At 36.8% G+C, this 21,043-nt stretch overlaps 1 protein-coding gene across 1 annotated transcript; it reads right to left on the reverse strand.

Annotated features, from left to right (window-relative positions):
* Positions 1 to 8,709: 8,709 nt before the first annotated feature.
* LOC103161389 (vomeronasal type-1 receptor 4-like) lies at positions 8,710 to 9,609 on the reverse strand. The gene has a single exon (XM_027398673.1). The coding sequence runs from the start codon at positions 9,607 to 9,609 to the stop codon at positions 8,710 to 8,712; it is 900 nt and encodes a 299-aa protein (XP_027254474.1).
* Between the last annotated feature and the right edge of the window lie 11,434 nt (positions 9,610 to 21,043).

Genomic DNA, 21,043 nt, shown 5'->3' on the forward strand with positions numbered 1-21,043 from the left:
CGAATCCAATGTGCCAGCACCATTTGTTGAAGATGTTATTTTTTCCATTGTATATATTTAGCACCTTTGTCAAAAATAAGGTGTTCATAGGTGCATGGGTTAATATCAGGGTTTTCAATTAGATTCCATTGGTCTATCTGTCTATTCTTGTGCCAATACCAAGCTGTTTTCAGAAGTATGGCTCTATAATAGAGCTTGAAGTCAGGAATGGTGATGCCTCCAGAGATCCTTTATTGTAAAGAATTGTTTTGGCTATCCTGCCAACTCGTGTTTTATTCAACAACCAATATGATAAACATATATTAACAGCATACAGGTCATCCACCGTTATATAATTTACATTTTTCCAGTCATATTCCTGTATACTCTTGGCTTCCAAGTCTATACACATGGCCTCCCAGTCTTATTATTGGCCCAATTATAAGCTTTACATAAGATACATTCACAAGGCTGATGAAGGTCAGTCTATTGTTGATCAAACTTCTTTCATATAGACAATACACAGAACATTTATAGCAAGGCTCATTTTTTTGCAAGATTTTTGAAAAACCCTTTAGGTGTCAAGGATACCACTATGACTGTCCTTACAATATATAGATGTCTGATTTCTCTTCTCTTCTCTTCTCTTCTCTTCTCTTCTCTTCTCTTCTCTTCTCTTCTCTTCTCTTCTCTTCTCTTCTCTTCTCTCTCTCCTTCCTTCCTTCCTCTTTCTTTCTTTCTTTCTTTTTTTATTTCTTTCTTTCTTCCTTTCTTTCTATTTTCTTCTTCCTTCCTTCCTCCTTCCCTACCTTCCTTTCTATATCTATCTCTGTCTCTCTGTTTTTCCTCATTCTTTTCACACTTTTTCTGGGCTGAGAGACACAAGGAAACATTTTGACAGTATAAAATCAAAAGGTCAAGTTCCCTAGTAGATTAATTGAAGAAAACTAAACACTAAAGTTTGCTCTCCATTAAGATTTTAAACTAACACAAACTTTTCTAATACCACTTGAATGTGTTCAACTATTCACCCACTATCCTAGGGCCACTTGTATCCTTCTGATCTTTTTCTATCCCATCTAGATGTCTTTTCCCCATACTGTAGACTTTATTCCATGCTTTTAGTGATGTTTTCCTCAAAATTCCCTTTAAATGTGGAGGAATAAACACAACTTCTTAGCTCTGGTTTCCTTCAGTTGCTCTGCTGTTACTTTTGTTGATGAAATACTTTTGTGGGTCACAGAGGATCTCTTCAGCCTCCTAGACTATGCAAAGGACATCTGTGTCAAGAGGAAAAGCACAGTTTGTAGGAGCATTGATCCCCAGTATCCAGAATACCTTGCAAGATCAGCAACCAACATAGAGTCCCATTAACTTCTACACCATCCTTCTCCACATTTGGAAACTTAATTTGTGTCTTGTTCAATGGTGTCAGGTTTCATTATGATGAGCTTAAATGAACAATCTAATTCCTGAGTCATGGTATTATTATGTTTCTAATGAATCTGCCATTCTTGACTTAAATACAAATATGCAACACTGTGATGTGCCCATTTACTTCTCTTTCTTCTGAGGTGTACCTTCATTTTCTTTATCACAGGATCTTCAGTCTCTCTGAAGATAAGGATTTTCCTTATCTTCAGTTACTTTTCCAATTATCAGCACCCATAAACTTTGTCTTCCTTCCCCTTCATCCTGCACCAACCCCCACATAGAATACTGTAGTCTTTAACAGTCCTATGTGTTTCAAATGGACCACAACGTCAAACACTATTATGCTGAATTTTTAGGTCCTTGTAAAAAACTTAATGCCACTGTTCATTAGCCTGTGACTGTGACTCATATCTTATGACTCTGTATCACTGCCTTTTTACAATGGTCCCTTTTACCCACCTGTTTTCAGTATCAGACTATTTGCTAGCTCCCTCCTTCCAGTCTAAGATGTGTGTTCATTCATCAGAAACTCTTCAATATATGCTGGCAGTGGCACTACTGTTGGCACTATGCCTAGAAGCTCCAGGTTCTTTGTGCTGGGAAGATAAAAAGAACAGTTAAAACAGACAAAACAAAAAATTCAAAATCTTTCAGCACCTTTGTTGAATAAATGCTAAAATTTTCACAGCTCAAGTAGGTCTCAACATCATAACAATTTATCAATGTTCAACTTTTCATCTAAAACCTAGGAAGAGATGACTTCCTAGGGTGCTGCTCTAGATTATGGGTCTCTTTTCACTACACCATAGAGTTCATTCCATACTTTGAGTGGACCTTATTCTGGTCTTAGAGTAACATTTTACCTACATTGCCTACTGACCTGTGAGAGTGAGGAATTATCCCTTTGTGGCTCAATTTCCACACTCTCATTGTAAGCATTCACAGCTACTCTATGTCACTGTCCAAAACATCTCAGTATTCAGCAATTATCAATGAATCTATGAGTAGAACAAAAAGCAAAATTTTTCTTTGTGATACCAGACCAATCAAAACAATTTTATCAGGAATTGTTCTCCAAGGTTTTCAAAGCTATGGTTGGCCCACTAGTGCCTTCTAGAGGCTGATTTTCTCCAGTTTCTGTAATGGCAAAAATGTTGCATTCAGTGAAACCTCAGATGAGAGATATTGTTGTAGGATTAGAATGATATTAATGGCAGAACTCATTAGTGCCTTTGAGTTCCATTGGGTGATCAATTATTGGAGTTACTTGGTTTCTAGTCAGGTCCTTAATCTGGGTTCAGGTAGCACAAACCAGTGTTTGTCAACTTAGCAATTGTCCTGTCCAAGAGATTCAGTGTCATGTGGAATAAATGGTTTTTAAGGAAACACAACAGTACACAGGATATGGTTACTAATGGTCAACTTGTTGAGAAGAACTACTCACGTGAGAAGCTGATAACCAGATTGTCAGTACAATCTCAGCTACATTCCAGGACCAGACAGACCCGAAAAAAGAACGAGTTCCCTCTCTCTAGTCCTTTATTCCACAGGCCTTCTACGTACCTGTGACCACGCCCAATCTGGCATGGTCAGTTCCACAGGTAAGTAACAATCTCTTCCTACAAATGGCTCATGGTATATGATCATTTATTCCAGTTCAGAAATTCAAATACTGCCATGATTCGGAAGACTCCTTTAGTTTGTGTGAACACTTCATCATGTCATCTTCTCAAGTACTTGTGCAGAATCACTTTTCCTGGAACTACTGTCTTGAACTTCTTCATCGTCAGTAACTCTTACAAAGTAGGCAAGCATGGTTTCTGCTCCTCTCCTGTGTATACTACCAATTCAATTATCTCAACCCATATAATCCCCTTTATTCTCTATGTCAAACAGCCTTGAATGTCTTGATGATCAGCTTTCAGGCACTCCAATTCCTGATGAAAGTAATGAATGCCCCTGTTCCTTAATTCCAGACACCTTATCCTCTTTTCATTATGATTACGCACTTGTCTCTCTTAGATTTCCTCTTTCCTTTTACAATTCATCTTAATGGTCCAGGCTTTGCACAACACCCCATGCCTCCTCTTTGTTTCACTGCACCACACTCTCATTTTAAGCATCAACAGCTACTCTATATCACTGCCCTAAACATCTCAGTATTCAGCAATAATGAGTGAATCCTTGTTTTGCCCTGATTCCTTAATCCATCTGATGCTCACTGTCCCTCTAGTTCATTTCACTTCCCTTTGTATTTCCTTACAGTTCTAAATTTTTCCTTCCTTAAGCAGTCGTTAACCTTCATGAATATAGGTAGATTGCACGTATGTACCATAGAATTTCATTTTTTCAGCCAATGTTTCCTCAATAATAACACAGTTAAGAAAGCTGTGGAATTATTAGTAGGTGGGACCTGAAAATAGAATAAATTATGATATCTAGATTTAAGTTGGGATAACATTAGCTTCAAACACTTGAGCTCTTTTCACCTTCCACAATGATTTGAGTTCAAAGATTGGATCTGTGCCATGTTCCCTTTTCCTCAGTATCATCTAAGTGGCTTTACAACATGAACCCTTCAATTTTTGCTGCCATTAGCCTTGCTGATGTTATTGCAGCCATGAGCTATAGATTATTTTCTGTTCTTCAGGAAACATTCTGTACACCAATGAGAGGACAGCCAAGAAAACAATTGCAAGACAAAAACAAAACAAAACAATAAAGAATGTTTATTAGAAAAACCAAGACAAAGAGTGTGATTACACAGCTGTAATTGCAATAACCTGTTAGGTCATGATTAGTAAATGTTGTAACTCATATTCCTTCATACAACAGTGTGTGTGTGTGTGTGTGTGTGTGTGTGTGTGTGTTTGTGTGTGTGTGTGTGTGTGTGTGTTATGCATGTTTGTGTGTAGTGCTGGATGTCCTTGAACTATCTCTGTAGATCAAGTTAGCAATGAACTCATCAACATCAACCTGTCTCTTCCTCCTTACTCTGGGATTAAAGGATTGTGCAACTATGTCCTGGCTAACATTTATTTAACCAGCTTCACATAAGAACAAAATACAAGGTTCCTATATGATGATGTGCCTTTCTTTGGATCAGAAACTTTTTGGTGGTTCACTAGGAGAGTTGCACTTTTGGTTCACAGACCACCATGCCAATGACACCTATGACAAGATTCAAAGAAGATGATGTACAGGGTGTAACTTCAGTTGCAGGCAGTGTCATGTTAGTTCACAGATGAAGTGGTATTTCTTACAACCTCCAGGCTGTGGATTTGATATGGCACAAGGCCTCTTGAAGGAGAATACTGTGGACTCTTTAGCAGTCATAGTGCAACTGGCATTTCAAGCTGGAAGATATTTCTCAAGATATCTGTGAAATTGCTGAAGCATTCTGGATCCACAATTACATTCCTCTTATAGACAGGGAACCCACTGAATGACAACACCTCACAAATGTGTGAAATGACAAGTGTTTGTCAGTTGTAGATCCAAGGGACATATTACTCAGCAGCTTATTGAAAGAAAAGCTATAGCAAACATTTGCTTTCCATAAAATTCTCTTAATAACATTAACCTCAGATAGCTTTATTCAAACTTTCTTTAAATCTTGAGTCTGAATACACCCATTTGATGTCTCTCTGCATTTCTAGATTCTTTTTACTACACCATTAAATTTATCCCACACTCTAACACTTCATTCATTGGAAAAACCCAATAGTGTGGCATGACTGTCATACTTGTGACAGTGACTCTATTCATGTACCATATTTGCTGTTCTTCAGTATGTTCCTCATTCAGACACGTCATGTTGAACTGTGTGAAAACTTGAAATATACTTTCTCACTTTCTGTTATTTTTCTTCTTATTTGACCACTTGTTAATAAAATTTCAGACACTGCACAGCACCTCAACCTCAACTTCCCTGATTCCTCAAGCTGCTCTCCCACTCAGACCTCTAGCCACAAACCTGTGTTTTGGCTCTCAGTCTCCAAGTTTAAAATGATTGTCAGTGTATGTTTTGCAGATGTTGTGAATATCATCATTACATAAAGCAAGTTCTAAGAAGAACATAGAACAAGGTAATTATTTTCACCTACTTATCAGAGTGATAAGAGAAAATGATCAGTGGATGGGTTTGGTAGTATTGTCAATAATTTTGATTCCTTTTCGTTTGTTTTTTGAGATAGGCTTTCTCTGTATTGCTTTGCCACATGTCCTGAAACTCACTCTGTAGAACAGGCTGGCCTTGAACTCACAGAGACCCACATGCCTCTGCTTCCCAAGTGCTGGGATTGAAGGCATGTGCCACAAATGCCCAGCTTCATTTTTGTTCCTTTTGTGCCTGTTAAGGTGTTGATCTGTAGTTTCCCTTTAAAATTGTTGCTTTTCATGACATCTTATGGCAGAAGATTTGGGGTTGGGTTGTGAAAATACAAAATACAACAGCTTGCTTGGTTTTTCTGATAGAGGACATGCTTGCTTTCTAGACAGATCAACTGGATCAGTTATAATATGTGAGTTCACAGCAATTTAGACTAGAGACCACATCAGAAGAATATTGGGAATTATGTCAGCTGCCTCTGTCTATTTTATGGAACTGTAATTTCTAGATAGGTTTTACACTTACATAACATTTGGGATTTTCATATAATTATTAAACTTCTATACTACCAAAAGGTCTTTGTGTCATTATTTTATAGGCCTATCCTACAAACTGTCTCATAACTAGTTATGTGTGTATAGCTATAAACATAGTATATGCAGGGTCTCAATGCACCCTCATTTCATGCATGCACTGTGTTCGAAATCCATATTGATGAGAATGGTATTCACAATTCATACCCACTTTCTAATATGAGAAATTGCATTCCATTGTGACCATAGTAGCCACTTTACTCATGTATGGATTCTCTTCTTTGTATCTATTTTATCATCACATAGAAATTTTTCCTCCTTTAAAACACGACTCTATTTATAAAACAGCACAGATGTTTCAAGATGGAATACCAGACTATCTCCCCCTTAATGTACCAATTATACATTATTTACTTACTAAATTTCACCGATTTTTATTGCAATAATCAAATCCTTTACCCTGTCAGAATCCCAAGTCTCCAAATAACTGAAATATTTTGCATTGTGAGACAGATTAACTGATTCTCTCTAGATGACAGACTAGCCTAAAGATCTATACTGACTGAGACCTATATTAATTTCAAATATATAGAGATGTAAAGATTTAACGCCTGCTCCTTTTTTTGAATAGGAACTGTAATTATTTTCAAGACCATGAAATTTTGAAATTATTTCTCAAGTCTTCAACATATTTGCTTGGAATCATAAGATGCTTAAAAGACAAACAAAGGTGTTTACTATTCAGGGAAATCCTGGAAACACAAATACTCTAATGTTGATTATTTCTTTAATCGCTGTTTTCAATCCTGGCTGTGGGTACCTGCAATTGAAAGTACTCTTCACTTGAGGATCTCCAAAAAATTCAAACATTTAAAGCCAAGAAAAAGCAAAATTAACACATACTGATTGATATGGAAATGTGAGTTTTATTTTATATACCTGCAGAAGAATATTTACCCCTACTTCTGAAATTCACATTGAACCGGTGTTCTAATGAATTTGTTCATGAATGTCATAAAGACTGTTTCACAAGTCCAACTCCAGTCAGGTTCTGAGCCACATGACAAAGGTGTGAAGCCTGTGAATACTGAAGAGTATGATCACTGGTTGTCTCTCAAACACATGGCATCGAGTAACTCAATGTGTTTTTGTTTATACAAGTTCTAATGCATTTCAAGCATGAGCTGTTTCAATACAATTTCTCTATAATCTTTTGCCAAGACTCATTGACATTTACCCATTTCAGTTTCTTTTTCATGTCCCCACTCCCTTGGAATCATTGACCTTTATCCCATAGTATTAACTTTTCTATTGCAAGCCAGGCACATCTCATAAATGTTGTGTTCTAGACAGCAGCAAACATGCAGTTATGAAAAACCAGTATTCAAGCACACTGAATGGTCCTTAACAATGTGATACTTATATAGTTTGTAATCAGCTGAAGGTATGCTATGACATCTAGGATATTATTTGCAGCTGTAAGTCATTTTATATAAAAAACCATATATCACTTTTATGGGGACAACCACTGTAATACTATTCTTTATAAATTCTCATAATGGGAATGAGTAACTTGTACCCTATCTTTTTGGACTAAGTCCAGTTTTCCTGGCAATTTCCAACTGGGAGTTTTAAGAGAGATGTCTGATATTTCCTATCCTTTATACTTTCCTTATATATTGCTAAAATTTTTAATGACATCATTTAAGAAGCTGTCTCTGACATTCTTAAGTTCTTTGGAATATACTTATCTTTTTGTTTTAGAATAGTTAAGTAAGGAGGAATCATCAACCTAGGTGAGTTCCTCTTGCTTACTCAGAATGATGACAAAGGCTGCCAGTAGTTATTGGAGAAATTGGATTTTGTGAATGACAGCAGAAAGGCTTATTTTTTTGCAGAAAGTTTTAGAAAAATTATCAGCTTTTGTTGCCAGTAAACTTAGATAAAATCACAACTGACACAGGAAAACTAAGAACTACCATAAGACTAAGCTTAGCAAAAGTTATAGAGACTTGAAGCCCATGAGTTCACTAGGACCAGCACAGAGGTCTACAGTATCTCTTCCAGAGATCCTTGACAGCGGGATTTGATTCTCCAAAGGACCTTCCATGAAGGAGCTCCATTCACAAAATATTTGTGCTTCATTTCCAGGGGTGACAACAAAGCTTTCTCCAGGCAGTAGTAAGAAAAATGTGGGAAAGTAAATAAATATACATACTCTATGCCTTTGTAAAATTATCTTACAACACATGCACAATTATTTTTATTGTTTCCTCCTGGAAAAGTTTTTCATTGACTATATTACTGAGTCACTCAGTCTCCAGAACTGATAATAATGTATCGAAGTCTAAGTTTTTCGATTTGCTACAAGAAAGTGGATATATGATTGGTAAAAAATGGTACTATTTTCTCACAAAAGTACAGCGCATTTCATTGACCTGTGCTATGACAATATAAAATAAATAGTTGTTTCAAAAGTATAAAACCCAAACTTTAAGTAGCTTCCCTTAGAAAGACAAGTGACAATGACATTAGTTTTATGTTTATGTTTTATATAAAAAAGAGTCTGTAACGTAAATACTAAGGGAAAGAGACCATGCAATCATTACAGATGTGGTAAAACTACAGGATTTGGGGCTTTACTACTGGGTCTTACTCAGTAAAGCACAATCTTTGCAATGTGTAGTCACGGCTCATTAAGAAGGGCCCCAAAGTAGGAAAACACATAGAAATAATTGCATTAATATTCAGCAGCCACAAATGAGGATTGTGTATGAGAGCAATGCAACCTTGTAAGATGGAAGAGAGGGCATGGAAACCTATAAAGGTTGACACAAAGGTCAGTATGCGGTGGGTGGCTCTGTACTCAGGAGATGTTCTGAAGGAAACACTGGAGCTGCGGATATGTTGAACCCGTTGGTTGTGCCTATACAAAGTGACAACCATGGAACAGCTAGACCAAACAATGATGACAGAAAGCAAAATTTCAGGAAGAACAAACAACACTGTATATAATAAGCTTCCAAGGGCATCGTTACCTGAAATGGAGCAGTATTTCATATCACTCTCATGTGCCAAGATGTTCCTGTTCTGCTTAGTATACATATACAAAGGAAAAATCATATTTCCTGACATGTACAGCTTCCAGAAGAGGGAGGTGAGCAGAACAATATGCTTTGGAGCTTTGACTTTAAGGATCAAACCAAAAGAGTTCCCAGGGTTGATTGTGATAGCCTGGAAAACACTCAAGAAGCAGGTGGTGACAATGGACATGCTCCTGCCTAGTCTTTGAATATACAAAAGTAATTCACATCCAAAATGAGTGATGAACCCTTTCATCCCAAAAGCTCTCATTGTATGGAGTAATCCTTTAGAGAGAATGATCAAGATGTTGGCTGTGAACATGTGTGTGAGAATCAAATCTGTGGTCTTTAATGTCTGTTCATTGTAGTAATGGATGAGGTAGCAGGAAAGAACAGAGAAATTCCCCACAATTCCAACTGCACTCTGAAGTAAGAACACTATTCCTATCGTCAAATCATTGAGGTTCATCCTGTCATTTAAAACTTCTTCCCTTAAACAGTTGAAAAAATCACTTCCCTGAGTAAAAAGTTGAATTGAAATCATGAAGTCTGATTATTGGTGTGAGAAATATCATGTGTTCTCAAGACTGAAAAGATACTATGAGCAACAAAAAGGACCTCAACTCACACCAATATATCATGAACAATATTTAAAAAATATTTTGGCAATCAGACTGCTGACATCTTCAAAGTTGCATTTTTACTGAAAGTACTTGCAGAACTTTGCTGTGAATTAACAGTTTTAGAAGCAAGTCCAAGTTGCTGTTGTAAAAACAGTGAGCAGAGAGTGCAAATGGAATGGATGCTGGGTTCTATATTTAAAATGAATTTTTAATTCAAAGTCATCTTGAAGATAAAACAAATTTAAGCTCCCTCTTCAGCAAGAAGGAAACCCATGAATTTCTCAAATTAACAAAAATGAATATGTATCTCCACAACTATGAGCATATTTCTGTTCTTCCATAAGAAAATGCTTTATTATACAGTGAAAACGCAATAACCATAAAGGTTAAGTGTCAGAAGAGAAATTGGCAAAGCAGTATGTATCAAATATTATTGAAAGAGACACAGATATAGGTATGCACACTTTTTCACTCATGTAAAAAGCTGGGGGGTACTGTTTCCTTCATCTGTTTTATTGGGAAGTCATGAATTCTACAGCAATAGCTTGGGGGCCTGCATGGCATCCAACCAGGCTCTCTGCATTGGGGTGCTAATTTTGTATCCTGCGATGTTTGTGGGACATCTGGTAGATGGACTAGGATCTATTCCTGATTCATGAGCTTGCTTTTTGAAGCACATTTTATATGGATGGATGTTTTGCTCAGTCCTGATGAGGATGTGGTTGGGGCCTTGGTCCTGCATCAACTTGATGTGCCAGGCTTTGCTGACTGCCCATGGAAGGCCTTACCCTTTTAGAAGAGTGGATGGGGCAGGTAAGGGGTAGATCAAGGGGAGGGGGGACAATTGTGGAAGGAAACTGTGGTTGCTATGTAAAACGAACAGAAAAAATACTGGGGAGTAGACAGACACAGTAGGTATTTTGTTACAAATTCTTAATAAAGGCACAAGAGAATGAAAGTAATTGAATTACATTAACAGAAGTCAGAAAGAAAATAATCACACTTACTAAGGATTTCTAAACCTGAAGTTGGAAAGAGACCTACAACTGACCTAAGTCATCATAGCCAAAATAATGAAAGCAAAACAAATCATTTCCGAGATTTTTGACTTATTTGGACAGGCTTCCTTCTACCATGTTGGGTTTTAATAGTTTAGCCTTGGATATCAGCAAGATAAGGTTTCTGTTTCTAAGAGTGAGGTTTCTGATTTGAGGTTTGTCGGGCAAAATCCTCAGGTTTACAGGAGCTGTTCAAATTACCATAGCAAATTAGATGATTAAGCGGTGTGCCTCCTTCTTAGGTTCAAAAGTCATCTTATGATTCAGACAAACTAGGTTAATTCCTGTTTATGTTGAAACATACGCTTCTCAAAGATTGGCTTATACCCCACCTACAATCTTAACTAAAACATGGTCATGTGTTGCTTCTTTTAGAAAGTGGTAACTTTGAATTTGTATTGAAAAGTTATATGCATCTCACAAAACCTACTTTAGTTTCAAAATATTCTTATTACTAACTTTTGTTAGGACTACCTGATGACCACTTTGTACTCATGCCTTTGTTTCAGAAGGTCTTTTTGACTTATCCTTGTATTCTGCTTATGTTCTGTCTTTGTAACCCCATGATGTTGCACTGCCTAATACCCCATTTAGAAAGCCCCAGCCCCTGAGCTATAAAAACTTTTAGGACAATTTAGGAGTACTCTGTCTCATCAGGACTGAAGTGCTGCTCCCAGCCAGGCACACCTTGGACATCTGAAGCTCCTTAGCCTTCCCTTCAGTTTGTCATAATGCCTGGAAAAATGGCAGCACCATAAAAAAAGGAAAAGAGCAAGCACCTTCTTTTCTTTTTCATGGAGATTACTCTGGCAGTCATGGGAATGTTCTAACTCTTTGTGAAGCCTGGTTCTGTCTCTGTTCTGGCTCTGGTTCTGTGGAAACAGGATCAGGTAAAATGTGAAAGCACATGTCTGATGAGATGAAATATTTCTCCAGTCAGGGAGTCAAGCGAGATACTTCAAGCCCATCTTATGATTTCTGGTGACTTGTGAGTTCATTCTGAATGACAAGCTCTTTTTTTGACTTGATCAGTGTCTCTGAGCATGCCTCTGTGTGGTCGGGACCCAAGAAATCATAGAAGCCTTCTATATGAGCAAGCATTGGCAGGATTTCAATGCCTACACCATACAAAACAGCCAGTAGCACTGAGGAGCCTCTGTAATACAGGGAACCAAGTGATTGGATATGTACAACACAGAATGTCAGTCATTACTCACAGCTGAGACAGAAAGTAGAGCGGCCTGGCCTAATAGAACCAGGAAACCCAACACTTGGAAGCCTATGGTGGGTCACTGCCTGGGTTGTGCAAGGAAACAACTGAGAAAATGTCTCCTATTTCTTAAAAAAAGAACCTCTTTGTCGAATGGTGAAACTCTGAAGGTCTCCCATGATTGGTGTCATAGTCCCTATTGATGTATTGATTTTGTTTTCCCTGACAACATGTTTTGGAAAATTAGTATATTGGTTTAGCTTTTGCTATCTCTGTCACTTGTTTTTTTTTGTGATATAGGCAGATTTGGAGCCAGACCAAGCTCTGGCTGCCATCACTGACACACGACAGGGATGGAGTAATTCAGAAACGCTCCTACACAGTATACCACCAGGGGAAGCTTTGTGTATTCCCCATGACCCAGGGTCAAATGCTCTACCAACTCTTGATGTGGCTACTTCAATATACAAAGACCAACATTTTTACGGTTACTAGCTTCAGTTTAGCTGTGATTCAAATGTCTGCTAGATGGGCAATGTGGAAATAGTTTTCTATGTTGTTCTACCGTATTGTAAAGTTGTATAGTTTCTGCCCTATATCAGAAGCCACATGACTTTGTGGTAGGAAAAGAGAATTGAGCAGAGAAGCCCAAATATTAGAACATTGATTTCATTTAGTCATCTAGAATTGTGCTAAGATATAAACCTCATCTCAAAATTTATGAGACTATTATATGAACTCTGTATCTCACAATTTATAAGTTTATTGTTTAAATTTAAAATACATAAAGTCTGTAAAAAAGCTGACTTAAAACTTATAACACATGGTTTTACTTAGAAAATGACATAGGTACATTTTATATAAAGACCGAAGATTTCAGTGTATATATGTCTTGGCAGGTCTGAAATATTGCCTTTCCCTGAATGCGATACTCTAATTGTATAAGATTATATAATTTCTTTAACTTCTGTCCTATATCTTTGTCTGTCTTGGCAGAATTCTGGGTGGCTGGTCAACACAATCTGCAAATTGCTTCAATATGATCTATACCCTGCAAGCCCTCACAATCCCCACAAATCAGAAAACCCTGTACTTACTGAAATCTGATTTAACCCAGTGTAGTCAAAGTAGCTGCTGGAATCTCCTCAGTTTTCTCAGGAAGCCAGATGCTTATGATGTATACTTGTTTGCCCTAATGCCGTCATCACATTTGGCTTATATTTCAGCCTTCCTGGTCACTGACAAGAGAAGCATAATTTCAGACAGAGGAAAATAGCCTATCCCTTGTTCTCAACAAAGAGCTGGAACATTAGCTCTAAAGGAAACTCACTGGCAAAGGGGAGAAAATGCACACATATTTTACATTTCTTCTTTTGATGCTAAATTAATAGGGATATTTTATAAACGGACCATGCAACTTTTGCCACATGACAAATTTTATTCAACCCCACAGTTAATTAATGTTACAACACTATCAAATATTTAAAAGGAATAAATAAGAGAAGTAGGGAATGATGAACAAGCCTGCCTCCATATGGACTCAAAAATCATTTAGGAATGAAGACAAACTGGCTTCATTCCTGATTATGACAAAACTTCTGTTTCTCAAGGATTGGGCTTTGTCCCATCTGTAACTGAATTACAAATGGTTCTCTACCATTTTTGTGCTGCCTGTTCTGGGAAAGACCAACCATGTGTTTGTGTCAACAGTTAGAACCATCTTGCAACACTATCTCCATTTCAAAAATTTCTTTTATGGCTAATTTTTGTTATGAACACTATGATGGCTTTGCAATCATGTCTCTGTTTCATGAGATCATTATTACTAACTTGTAAATCTTATGTTATCCACCCCTGAGGCCAACTATTTTGCCTACCAGATGCCCCATTTGTAATCCTGATACTACTAAGCTGTTAAATCTTCTCTTACTCATTTCCAAGGCTGGCCAGTTGAACACCACCTAAGTGGAGATAGTATGAGCATACAAATAAGAGAGTTTGCTTTAATTAATTGCTTTTTAAAATTAATTTGGCACTTATGGTTTAAGTAAGTGATCTTCCTCCTTCCATCTTTGGGATAAATGACACAACGTTCATCTCATACACAGACAATCCGGGATCATATTGCAGGAAGCATTTGAGAATCTGTGAAGTTGCTTAGAAGGTATATAAAAGAGTCATCTCACTCTGGTGGTTTTGGCATAAGTCACAATTCTGATGTAAATTCAGCTTTGTACTTTAGACTTCACCACACATTCACACACAAAAACGCACACACAGAATAAGTTAAGTTACCATTAATTTGTATCTGCATGTATATATTTACTAATACCGTAATTATGTCAAACATATGGTAATAGATAAAGATTTGGGGAAATATTAAACCACAAGATATTCATAGAATCTGAAGTCTAAAATTGCACTGCATATGTTTCTCACTTTTGAATCAACTCTTCAGATACAACCACTTCCCAGCATTTCTCTTCTTAGTTGGATTTGCTTATCAGACTAAATATAAAGTTCTCACCTGACTGATTCTCTGTGCAGACATTTCTGCCCAGTGCACACTTCCTACATCCTGAAATTTCTGAAATCCAGCATCTGGAAGAGCGAAGCATTCCAACTGTTAGATAAATGTTTACTTGTGTGATGACATCTCCCTTCTGAACTGCACTTTTCATTTCATCTATGGAGGCATTGGCAGCTCTTGCTCAGGGAGTCAACAACTTTCCCCAAACTTTATTTGATAGGTAATTACCATACTGATCATGAAATTCTTGCCAGTGTTTCCAAAGAGACAGTGTTTGGAGAGGCTCTTAAAATTCTCATGATCTCTGAAGGACAATAGTGAAAGAAGTCCCAGAGAATATGAAGGTCTCATGTGTGGGAATATGGAAAAGAGATTTGTATGTCTTACTCCACCCCAGGGTTCTCTGTATTCTTCTCTAGAAATTGAGGTTGATTATTTATTATCAAATTCCACTGCTGCCCAGAATATGCACACTTGGCCAAACATACTCATAAATCCAGGGGTGTTTACTAGTGTCTCTATTAGGAAAAACATGATGTTTTCATCTGAACTAGAAATTACAATCTAGTAATTGTAAAAACTTCTTACAAATGAAATGAAATTATGATAAAAGCATCTTAAGAAAATTTATAAATGTCACCATGGCTATGACACAAACTCTGAACACAGAGCAATTATCAAAGAATTTACATGCAACTCTCTTTCATGAATTAAAAGCAATTGTATTTGTAAATAGTACACACACACACGGGTTACACTTTTAATATAAAAGAATTTAGTGGAACTAGAAAATTCACCATTATTTTTGATGAAAAAATTTGGAACTTTAATATTTCACAATTAGTAAAGAAGAAAAGTTGGAGTCTTAACATTTGCCTTCTTGTCAGGGAAAATCCTTCTTTGAGTGTTTAAGGACAACTAAGACATGGAAATTGTATAGTCCTCATTAGTCATTTTCTCTTATTCTTTTATTTTGTTTTGTATTTATTTATTTATTTATTTATTTATTTATTTATTGTTTTTCAAGACAGGGTTTCTCTGTGGCTTGGGGACTGGTCTGAAATTCACTCTGTAGACCAGGCTGGCCTTGAACTCACAGAGATCCACCTGCCTGCTGCCTCCCAAGTGCCAGGACTAAAGACTTGCATCACCAAAGCCCTGCAGACATCTTCTCTTATTGTTCACCTGTAAGTTTTCAGTTGCCAGAACTCTCTGAGTTTATCTTATTGACTTCAGTAAGTCACAGACATAGAAAACTCTTCTGTGCATGGCCAAAGTTAGTTAGATGGAAAATGTTGATTTGAATGAGAAATGTACCCCCTGGCCTCCGGAATTTAAACACCTGTTGCTCATTTCTTTGTGATCTTCGGGAAGAATTGAATGGGGCAACTTTCCTGGGCAAATTGCTATACTTGGGAGGGATTTGATATTAACAGCTTTGTGTGTTCCCAGTTGGCTGTCTGTGATTCCTGCAGTTACTGAATTAGTGAATACTCAGCTTCCTGCTCCTGATGTCATGCCCATTGCTTTCTGTTGCTACCCAACCCTGATGATTTTATCTGGACAAAAATGCCCCAATACAGTCTACCTTCTGTAAGTTTTCTACAGTTACAGAATCTTATTACTGTTGTTTGATATAGCTCTGATCGATGAAACACAAACCATAAAACTCAACAAAGCCCACCTGGAGTTTATTAGGAAAGGGAATGACTGGGATGGGTTGGTTTTGCTGGACCTGGAGAAGAAATAGAAAGATGGGGAATGGGCTGTAGCTGCTTGCTAAAAAGGGAAAGGTTGTACATGCACACAGAATTTTAGGCAGACATGTATTGCACAATATAGCCAACAACAGAGAACACTTTGTGCTGTCTAAGCATATGCCTGAATGCAGGTTTGCATACCTGTCAGCTGTCAGGGTCATGGGTCAGAATAATGTGAGGATATTAACAATTATAACAACAGAAAAGGAACTAAGAAGTAAAGTGTTACCAGAGAGTAGGATGTTGCTGGGAACAACAACATCTGTCCATCTTTGTTTTTGGAGGAATGTGGACAAGTTTGGAGCTTGGGATTGGAAAAGCAATGGAGCATAATAAGCAGAGATTAATGGGCCATTCTCTGTGTAATCTGGAAAATTGTGGTGCTGAGAGCAAAGTGAACTACCAAGGCTGGCTCAAGAGATTCCAGACTAAATCATGGAGATAATAGCCCCTCTGTTAAATGTAATTTTTGTGATATTGGTCAAAGTTTGTGTCTATTTTCTGCCACATCCTGAGAACTTATACGGAACATAAATTAAGAAATTAGTTAATTTATTTGTCCCAGGAAATTTAAATACTATATATGGTTAACACCCTAGAATCTCAATTACTAATTACTCTTATGCTATCTACAGTGAAAAACAATGGGTTGGGCAGAAAGAAATACAAGCTGTATGATTTGGAATGAAAAATAATAAAAGGAAGCTTAGTGTCCCATCCATAGACATAGGCTAAAAGATATGCTGTGATTTTTAATATTAACTACATTAAAAGGTGACTCTTGATCCTGATATGATCTGCTAGAAGGGTGCTCTTAGGGAAAGGGCAAACAAAACTAAGATTACAGGCTGTGAAAGTAGCAAGTCTGATGTATTGCTTGCTCACAAAATGTAATTCCTTTGTCATGCCAACAGTGCTGCAATGTAGTTGATGTTGGTAAATCCCAAGCTGGAGTCTGGTTTAGTCTTGTTTTACTGCAGTATTATCTTTGGAAGCATGTTAAATGTAGGTTGGTCAATGATTCTTTGTATAGTATTTTAGAGAGCTGGGGAGGACATACAGTGTGTATCATGTAATCCCTGGGAGGGCATGAGAATATGTTACATATAGCTGTCAAGGTGGAGGCTCTATTGCAGTATAGAACACAGGGTGTTCAACATGTCAAATTGTAGAGATACTGAGCCTAAATATATAGAGACAGTGAGTAGCCCTCACAATAGTTAGAAGTGTATGTTATGACCATAAATTGAAGGTGTGAAGTGATCTAAGACTTTAGATATTATTTGGAGCTTTATTAAAGCAACAACCAAAAAGTCTCACACAGGTTGATCAGCATTTGTTTTGGTTTTGGAAGAACATAATATAGGTACTGGTTTCTTGTGTTCTCTTTTTTGCTGGGTGCTTTGGTACTTGGATTCTGGTACCCTTTCTTTTTCTTAGGATTCTATGTAATATGTAAAGGCATACTTATTAGACTAACTCCAGACTTCCCAACAAAGATTCAAAAAGCAGCAAGGGCAAGGAAAAATTTCCCACAAGCTCAGAGATAAAGGTTCCAGCCTACAGTATTATATTAAACAAAATATCTGATCACAATAGATGAGAAAAAGGTAGTCTGTGGTATCTAATCACAAATGTCTCCCTACAAACTAACAAAGAGAAATAATTTTACATGAATAGGTTAAGTATTTCCACTCAAGAAAACACAAGGAATAAATAAATCTAGACCATTAAATAAAAATATGCAGAAAAAACACTCATATCACTACATCAAAACAACAGGAATCAACAAACAATTCTTATTGATAGTTCTCAACATCAGTAATATCAATTCTACAATAAGAAAACACAGACTAATAGAGTTAATGTGAAAACAGCATTGTCCTTTTGATATTTATAAGAAAAACACTTTGACATCAAGAATAGATATTATGCCAGGGTAGGAGGCAGAAATTTATGTTCTAAGAAATGAAATTAAGCAAGCCAGTGTAACCATCTTAATATCTGACAAAATAGTCTTCAAGTACATCTAACAAAACAGGAGGGAAGGAGACTGTATATTCACCAAGGAAAAAATCTACCAATATTATCTGATAGTGGCTACCATGTATATATCTAAACAATGGTACTCAGCTTCATTAAAATAAACAATACAATGTCACAAAGCACATATTGACCATTGATTTACAGTTTGCTTGAATTACCTACTCTCACACATAGGCAGAAAATCTGGATAAAAACAAAAGATATTTGGAGTTAACCTTCGTCTATAGTAATATTCACAGCACAGTATAGGCACAAAATGCAAATTAATAAAACCAAATTGAAGACTCAAACACTCGTGGCTAACATTCAAACTTACAATTGCTATGGCAATCAACATGATGGTTCCCCAGCAATGTGGGAATTGACGTACCATCACTAAATCCAGCTACACAATATTGTTCATATATCCAAAGGATTCTTCCTCATACATAGAGACCTGCTCAATCATTCTCATTGTGGCTCTGTTCACATTTGACAGAAACTGCACAGAACTTAGGTATTTCTCAACAGAAGAGTAGATAAAGAAAATGATGCATATGTACACAATGGAATATTTATCATATGTAAATAAAACCCAGGATGGCAAAAAAGGTCCACATTTTGCTTATATGTGAATATCATCACTTAGCTCAATGATAAACAAACAAGACTATAAAGAACCTCAGAGGATAAGTAGAGAGAAAGTGAGTTGTGGTGGACACATGTATTTCCCTGGGAAAGGAATTTAGAATAGATAAGGAAAAAACCAAGTTTAGAGTGGAGCTTTAGGAGAATAGGAGAATGAATGGTGAGAGGGACTGAAGATGGGGTGGGGGCAAGGGACGGAACTCAGTGTGAGAGAGATAATATTGCGTGTCATTTGCTGGGTAGTATGAAAAATTAATGAAGCAAAAGCTTCCTAAACTACATTCATATATGAAGGTCATCTAAAAAAATCACCAAATAAAAATGGAGATAGATCTTCTACTGGGCATCTCTTCTAACCAAATGAAGCTTCCAATACATGTAATGTGTTATACATCATATTGAGTTGTTAGTTAAGTGTTTGGCACCAGAATCCACAAACAAATCAAGCTGTGGCCAAGGCTATAGATTGCTCTCTACAAACTCTTTTAGGCTCTATTGTAGAAGAGAGCACAACACAACTTATTGATCATGGAGAAGTCAAGTTAGTCAAATAGCTACAGCCTTTTAAATCTATGAGTTATTGTTCTTAGAGCAATATGGTGTTGTATATGCTATCAACATAAAAAGGTAAACACAAGGCTTGCTACAAAACCTTCCATATACAATGGTGTTGCCTTCAAATTCTGCAAGTGCAATAGTCTCAAAAAAAATTTGCTTGTGGGAGTAATTAGCCAATATCTCTTTTGAGTTAAGGAATACTTCATGAGGTGTAATCCATACACAAGAAACTAAGACTAGTTCTAAGACCATGGACCTAGGTGATAACCAACATGAAATATAACAATAAAATGACTCCTTATGAAATTCTTCTATATTCAGAGAACAGTTTCTGATAAAGCCATCATCGGAGAGACTTCCTGTTGGAGCAGGTTATAGGAAATCTAGTCACATGGAAGGCAAAAGACAGAGGGTGAGAGACTTTAGACACTCAACTCGAAACAGGGTGTCTTCATCATATCCCTTCCTCAGAACACAGGAAACTCTATATAAGAAGTGGCTGAAAGAGTGTAAGAGCCACAGGGGGTATATTACAGTAGGAAACAAGGCCTTGTAATTATAGCAGGACAGACAAACCTGAAAACACAGTCTGTTACAGTACAACCAGGTAGTCTATGGGTTTGGAACTGTGAAGACTTAGAGCTGAAAGTATTAGTGGTCACATCCTAGTGACATCCTAGTCTCAGTACCTAGTTTCAATTGATTGTGACTTCAATGTACAATTTAGTTTTCTCTAATGGAACTACATTGGAGAGGTAACTTACCCCTATGCATAGGCCATATGTGTAGCAGGAGATTGCCAACATTAATCGAAACCAACCTTTGAAGTTTCCTTGTCTTTATTTAGTTTCATTTTTAAAAATTTTGTTTTGTTTTGTTTTGTTTTGTTTTTTTGTAAAATGGTTTTTCTGTGTAACTTTAGAGCCTGTACTGGAACTGGAACTTTGTAGGCTATTCTAGCCTTGAACTCACAGAGATCTGCTTGCCTCTGCTTCCCAAATGCTGATATTAAAGGCCTGTGACACCATCTCCTGTCAGTTCCTCGTCTCACAATGTCTTCTCGTGTCCTATTTTTCTTTGATTTTTAATTTTGTGCATTTTGATTTTTCCTCCAGTTTTATATTTTCTTTCCTTTTTGTCCTATAGGATATTAGAGTATACATTACAGCTTCCAATATTGTGTTTATATGATAACAAGTAGGTGTCAGGCTCTATATCTCTTCATTGGATTCTTATCATTCTGTCTTATTCTGAGGTGATAGTTTAGTTTGTTATATTAATTATATATAAATTATATTATATCATTATTATTATCTCAAAAAGCCTGTTTGTTTTCTAATCATAAATAGAAACGGGGTGCTTCCAGATGGGTCAGGACATGTGAAGGAAGTAGAAGAGGCAGAGGAAATGGAAAACATAATCACCTCATATTAAATGATATTGAAATGTTTTTTAGAGGAAAAAATCCTGATTTATTGTGTTTCCCCTGTT

Source organism: Cricetulus griseus, unplaced genomic scaffold (genome assembly GCF_003668045.3).
Source record: "Cricetulus griseus strain 17A/GY unplaced genomic scaffold, alternate assembly CriGri-PICRH-1.0 unplaced_scaffold_45, whole genome shotgun sequence".
NCBI lineage: Eukaryota > Metazoa > Chordata > Mammalia > Rodentia > Cricetidae > Cricetulus > Cricetulus griseus.

Excerpts from the sequence above, each read along its gene's own strand:
- LOC103161389 (XM_027398673.1), bottom strand. The coding sequence starts at position 9,609 with ATGAACCTCAATGATTTGACGATAGGAATAGTGTTCTTACTTCAGAGT.